Source organism: Orbicella faveolata, unplaced genomic scaffold, assembly GCF_042242905.1.
Source record: "Orbicella faveolata isolate gen_17 unplaced genomic scaffold, um_ofav_v1 contig_27, whole genome shotgun sequence".
NCBI lineage: Eukaryota > Metazoa > Cnidaria > Anthozoa > Scleractinia > Merulinidae > Orbicella > Orbicella faveolata.
Window position 1 is genome coordinate 9,082,774 of NW_028301555.1, and position 6,241 is coordinate 9,089,014.

Consider the following 6,241-nt stretch of genomic DNA (forward strand, 5'->3'; position numbering starts at 1 on the left):
CTCGATCAGACTTCGACTTGCGCAAGGCAAGTGGCAGATTGTTCCATTATCTTGGGGCACATACACTAGATGCCCTGTCACCACAGGTTTTTGTGAAAGACCTCGGCTGATCTAACAGTTCACTGGTCGGCAGATCTCAAAGATCAAGAGTAAGAGCGATAGTAAAGCCTGTTTGTCGTACCTTGTTCTGGGTTACTCTTGAAGCATTTCTTACATAACCAAACAAACGAGAGAGAAAACGACTGGATCAAATTCTGATTCTGATATGTTGCGAGACTTAAATCTGAACGTGACAAAATTCATGGGCCTGCGCAGTCACCTACTTAGTAACGCAATGTTAATTCTTGATTGAAGAAAGGAAAAAGAGCGATCTGGCTGGACTTCAGGCACTTTTTTGGAAAGAGAGAAAAGGATAACAAATTACAAAGGAAGAAAAAAAAAGAGAATATTTCGGAGTGAAGAGAAGTCAGTAACCGTCGATAAAGCTGCTTTTGTCGCTGTCTTCAATTTCGAATTCGACAGGTAATGATCCATATCAATACGACTTCGGTGAAAAATCGCGAACGTTTGGCGTTACGTTTCGGCGAAGAATCGCGAAGAAACTGTAAAAGATTCGAAATAGTGCAGCGTTTCAAAACTGAAAAAGTAGCTGATTAGAAGCCTTATATGCCGCAATCCAAAGGTTCTCGAATAATGGTTCATAGAAGCAAACTTCATTACACCAAACTTTATCAAATCACAACTGGAAAAAGTAGTGCTTTATTGCAGCAAGTATTATCAGATATTTACAATCCCTTCTCTGCTGAACATTTTAGTCAGATTGCATTCCAATAAAAATAGCCTGCTCTTGAAATCACATCACGCTGATGTTACCGCGCTGATAAATATATACAAATAAATAGGGGCACTCAGCTTCGAATGGTACTTTTGAGTAGAATTTTCCTTTCATCGGTAGTGTCTCAGCAATGTTCGCCGTTGAGAAGGGATTTTATTTACACAGAAACATTATATGATTATAGAATTATGCCTATAACAGCCAGCCACGTGACATGAAGTGTCCGCTATGAGACTAAGTATTGTTGTAAACTCACGAACAAGAAATGTAAACAAGTAAAGAAAGCGGTCGAACAAGACCGATTATCGTGCTCATTGACTACGGTCCGGTGGCCCAAACAGTCGCCACACCATGGAAATATAAGGTGAAACATTCGACTTCGTCTAAGGAGGGTATTTTCAAAATTCTGCTTAAACGCTATAAAAAAACATCAAAATTCAGTCTTGTTCGTATCTGATTCAACATTGATACACGTGGAAGGGCGATCTAAGTGTCATTAAGTCCTATGATCATTGCTTCGGACATGTATCGAAATAACGCGCTCCACGATTCCGATGTTTCTGTAGTCCAGTCCGACTGGAAAACGTCCTTTAAGGAAAACATGAGGGCTTCGTGTATCACCTAAAAACGAAAAAAAGGTCCAAAATTGTTAAAAAGAGGTGAAATAACTTCATTAACATATCAATTATTAACATAAGACAGAAAAAGAGGGAAGAATGAGGAAATATTGGTTGTTTTCCAGTTACCCAAAAATTCTTGAAATTTCGGTCAGAATGTAAATGGTAAGACACTTTTGGCTCGACCGACCGGGCAATGTTCGAAATAAACGCAACGTCTTGAAAGGTAGTAATGCAATACAGTACAACACAACACAACACAACACAACACAACACAACACAACACAACACAACACAACACAACACAACACAACACAACACAAACCAACACAACACAACACAACCTTGAAAACACAACGCAACGCAAAGCAACGCAACGCAACGCAATGCAGTGCAGTGCAATGCAGTGCATTGCAATACAAGTTTATTTTGTCATACACTTAGCTTTTCAGTTGTGACATGAAATGGCACACCAGCTAATTTACAGGTATTCCACATAAATAAAAGGATAAAATACAATCTAAAATAATTACACGTTATGCAAGAAGTAAAAACGTACAGTCAATAAAATGATAATATGAAGTAAGTCAGGTTAAAAGGCCCAACAGGTCCATTTTCTTGATAATGTCTTAGATGGCCTAAAAAGTTCTAAAAAGTTCTGTATGAATCTGGTAGCAGGTTCCACAGCTTTGGCGCTAGGTAACGCCATGATTTCAGTCCATAAGTTGCGGTGTTGACCTCGAGGCAGTTTTAGAATGTCAGTTTTCAAACTCAGTAATAATTCATCAAGTTAAAACAAAGAAAATCGCAACCGTGAAGGAGGTTTGGACACCCGGTCTTGATTAGCATAGCTTTTGACGATTTTACTTCTCCGTTTACTCACCTTAGTTTTTGTTTCGATTGAGAAGATGTACCAAACACTCGAGACGGTGTTTCATCGGCTATCAAACCACCGTCAAAAATACTCCGCTTCGCGTCGTACTTTCAACTCTCTTCTCGGTGTTTGGATATCTCGATGAAACACTGTCTGCCGTGTTTGATATGTTACTTTCCCTCATATCGTATTTATCGTCGTTGTTTCTATAGAGATAAACAGAGCGTTTAATTCACGACATGCTCTCATTACTCACTTCAAAATACGGAGCTTTAAGTGGACGGACCTGATGCCTTCTACCAAGTTCAACAAGGTAAGCAACAAAACGTTCATTATCGTCGAGTGACTTCACGGCATTTTCCAGGCAAGTCATCAGGGTTTTACTGTGTCCGAAGAGTTTTCTGGATGAATTTAGTTCCTCTATCGGATCAGCCGTCATAAATTCAGGCATCATCTTCTTTATCTGAGGGTTTAATTCGAAAACTCTACACAAAAAAGAAAGCAGTGTTGTTTACAACTGTAACATCAACGTCACGTATTGTCCTAAAGATAGGTAACCATAGCAAAGAAAATAACATTTCCGCTTAAAAAGACAAATTCACTGTTACATGGCGAACCTGTTCCCATCGGGAATTACCCATCAGTTATAAATTATGCGAGTCACGGACGGCTTCTTTATCGTGAAGATGACATGATGTCGAAAACGATTGTTGTTTTACTATACGTTTTTAAACATTTTTAAACATTTTTTAGCCTTGTGAATATTTTGTCATAACATATTAAGCGAATTTTATGGATATCAAAAAAGAAACTGATGTCAGTCGGGATCCTTCCCCCCCCCCCCCCCCCCCATTTTTAACAAGAAATAAACCTAAAATATGAGAGAAAACATGTGTTGCTTGTTTTTATGACGATTTCATTCCAGTAAATTGCCTTAACCTGAAAGTTGACCTCGCAAAAGTCATTAGTTTCCCTCAAAATTCGACTTAAGTGTGTAATTCAAACCGTTGTATGTGGTTCGAAATTAAACAAAATAGATCAAGACTTCCTGTTTTTAAGTGCAGATTTCATACTTGTCCGAATTTAAAGAGATATAATTGTTGTTGCTAGGCTACATCGAGTGGGAAGCAAAACAGCTTGTCAGCAATATCGAGTAGTATGGCAAAAATTCAACGATGTCTTCTGACGGCACGAATTTTGTTTCTAAAATCCCTAATCCAAGTTCAAAAACTTTCTGCCAGCCTCTTTAGTTAAATTATCGCGATCAAGACTACATTATATTATAAACTGAAGACATGTGGCGCGCGATGGGTTGTCTTGAAAGGTAAATGAAGACGAAGGAAGTTTATCTTTCTTTAATTTATTTCAATTCATGGCAGGTTAAATATATACATAACAACAGAAAAGAAAAGAAAAGAAAAGAAAAACGCGCAAATATACAATCATGTAAATACAAAACGTGAAAACGTATCTAAAATAGAAGAAGCTATTGGAGGCCTGCAAAAGGGGTCGAGAATCCATAAGTTACATGTATCAAAAGTTATATATATAAAAATAAATAAAATAAAAATAACTACAACTCCATCAACGTATTCTTGTCATTACTGCATTATAATTAAAGATAACAAAACATCCTTCTTGTCGTTGTACGATTAGTCGTTGTTGCTTTACTCTTGCTTTACTTTATTCCATATTTTACTTTTGCTTTCAATTACCCAGGTATTTAATATCTCTTCAGGAATCAGCACTGAAGGCTCATTATCCGCACGACTTAGTGAGTTTCAATTCGCGAAAGAATACTCCAGAAGAAAGAGAGGATACACCATTGAGAGATGTTTGTTCTTCACTCCTTGGCTTTTATTCAGACTTTCAGAAACGTCCTCCATCTTGTTTTAGCTTTTATTCCGTTGTAGTGAGACTCAGGATTCTCGATGATAATATTTATTTTAATCAACCGAATAAAAAGACGAAAAGAAGCCTTCTTCAATCTTCTCCTCACCGGAGCACCGCCTCAATTGCTTAATGTCATATTATTATTATTAACAACCATGACAACACTCCGAGACCCGAGCCACAACTAGGTTTGTCTCGAAACTGAACGCAAGTAAAGTGTAAAAATGGTGTACTAATGTATTTTATGATTGTCTCCACTCAGCCGCAGCTCAGGGGTAAATTAAGGTACCCGAGTAAATTTGTTCCTCGATATAGGCCGTAACTGTAGACCAAACAAAGCTTCCTCTTTCATGAAAATCTCGTACGTTGAAGAGAAAAAATGGTCTACCGCACCTAGTATCTTAAAAGAATTTGCCTTTAGCCCTGCAACGGCATGACTAACATGACCACTCTAGCAAAATTAAAATTTGTTTGGGTTTTCGTGCCTCCTGCGATGAATAAATGAATAAATGAAATTGCATTCATTAAGTTTAACTTTGATGAATAACGGGCTCTCAAGAACACAACCCCTGGAAAATAGCTAATCAATGTAACAATTCTTTACACTTTGCCCCTACCTTCCCCTTTGTAACCTAACAATATTATCCGATGTAGTCATCTTGGTGGTTTGTTAAATCGTTCCTCAAATTCATTAATGTTGCCACACGCAGCTGACACCTTAATAATTTATGCTAAAAACTATAAGTTTTGAAAAACATTGAATGTTGATATTCTTCATTTCTTCTTTACCTTGTCCCCTAAAATGTCATCCTTATCTCATAGCCATGCAATATACAACACAGTAATCCGCACATATCTTTTATACTCTAGTTTTTTTTTTTTTTTTTTTTGCACCGTCACAACTCTCACCTGATAAAGGTTTGTTTTCCAATTTTTGTGCGGTTTTCCTCGATCGTTATCCAAGTCTTCTTGATGACATTTTTCTGATCGTCGGTGAGATTGTTCGATATATCAGGTTTCTGGAGTTTCATTCTATTTTGCATCGACGAAGAACATCCCATTATCAAGCAAGCCGTCAATGATCACGAATAGCCCCTTAGAGAATGACAACAGATAACCAGGTGAAAACCAGATGAATATTATTTGTCGGTTGCTAATTGACCAACCCTGTTTATTATTTCTTTTTTACCTATACCACAAAAACAGACACGTCACGAGGTACGCGCATTTGACAATATTTGAAGTTGTTCCTTAAATGTTCCCGATCTTTCTTAATGTTCGTAATTTTAACCATATCATTGTTATTTTGTATTTTCTTAGTTTTCTTCGATTCAAATGAAAATTTGCATGACACCGAAACATATGTCGTAACAGCGCGCTTCTAAGCATGCAGTTAAGTAGCGCATTCAAAACTATAGCTGGAAATGCTTATAACAATTTTCTTGTGGAAACCTATAACACGATACTGACTCAGAGGATCTCGAAAGATAAGGGAGTCCATCGTGGACAAATATTTAATACGACAATGCAGAGTGAAGTCGATTACTTCTTGACAACTGAATAGCTTTCCTTTTCAAAAGGAAAACAAATTGTGAGTTATAAAAGCTTTTGTCGATAGCTAGCTTTTTCCTGTCTGCGAGCCAGCTTGGCAACGAAGCCGTCATCATTGTCACGTTGTTGCCATGGTTTCAGCGACAAACCATAACAGTCGCACGCAAGTCGCCAACGTCTCGCATAACTTATCGATGACTTTAGCCTACGGAAAAGCTTCATAGAGCACAGGCAGCCCAAGCTCACAATGCGAGGAGTTTTTTTTTTTTTTAATCTTTATGCGAACGTTCAGCGCGCGAAACGTGACACGGTTACCGCCGACATCTACTATTACATAACGACCGAGTTTGGTTACGCGAAACGTGACCTTCGCCTTGCAGTATGTGCTGGTGTTGTGTTACAACGGTTTGAATTTATAAAGGTTTGTATGGGGAAAAACGGTAATCGACATTATAGCTGAAATTTCGGTAT

At 37.8% G+C, this 6,241-nt stretch overlaps 1 protein-coding gene across 1 annotated transcript; it reads right to left on the minus strand.

Moving 5' to 3' along the window:
- Positions 1 to 727: 727 nt before the first annotated feature.
- LOC110039899 (neuroglobin-like) lies at positions 728 to 5,915 on the minus strand. Its single transcript, XM_020745071.2, has 3 exons — positions 5,129 to 5,915; positions 2,583 to 2,811; positions 728 to 1,456 (listed from the first exon to the last, which is right to left on the minus strand). Exons 1-3 carry the CDS (start codon positions 5,278 to 5,280, stop codon positions 1,322 to 1,324), a joined length of 516 nt encoding a protein of 171 aa, XP_020600730.2. The 5' UTR covers positions 5,281 to 5,915; the 3' UTR covers positions 728 to 1,321.
- Between the last annotated feature and the right edge of the window lie 326 nt (positions 5,916 to 6,241).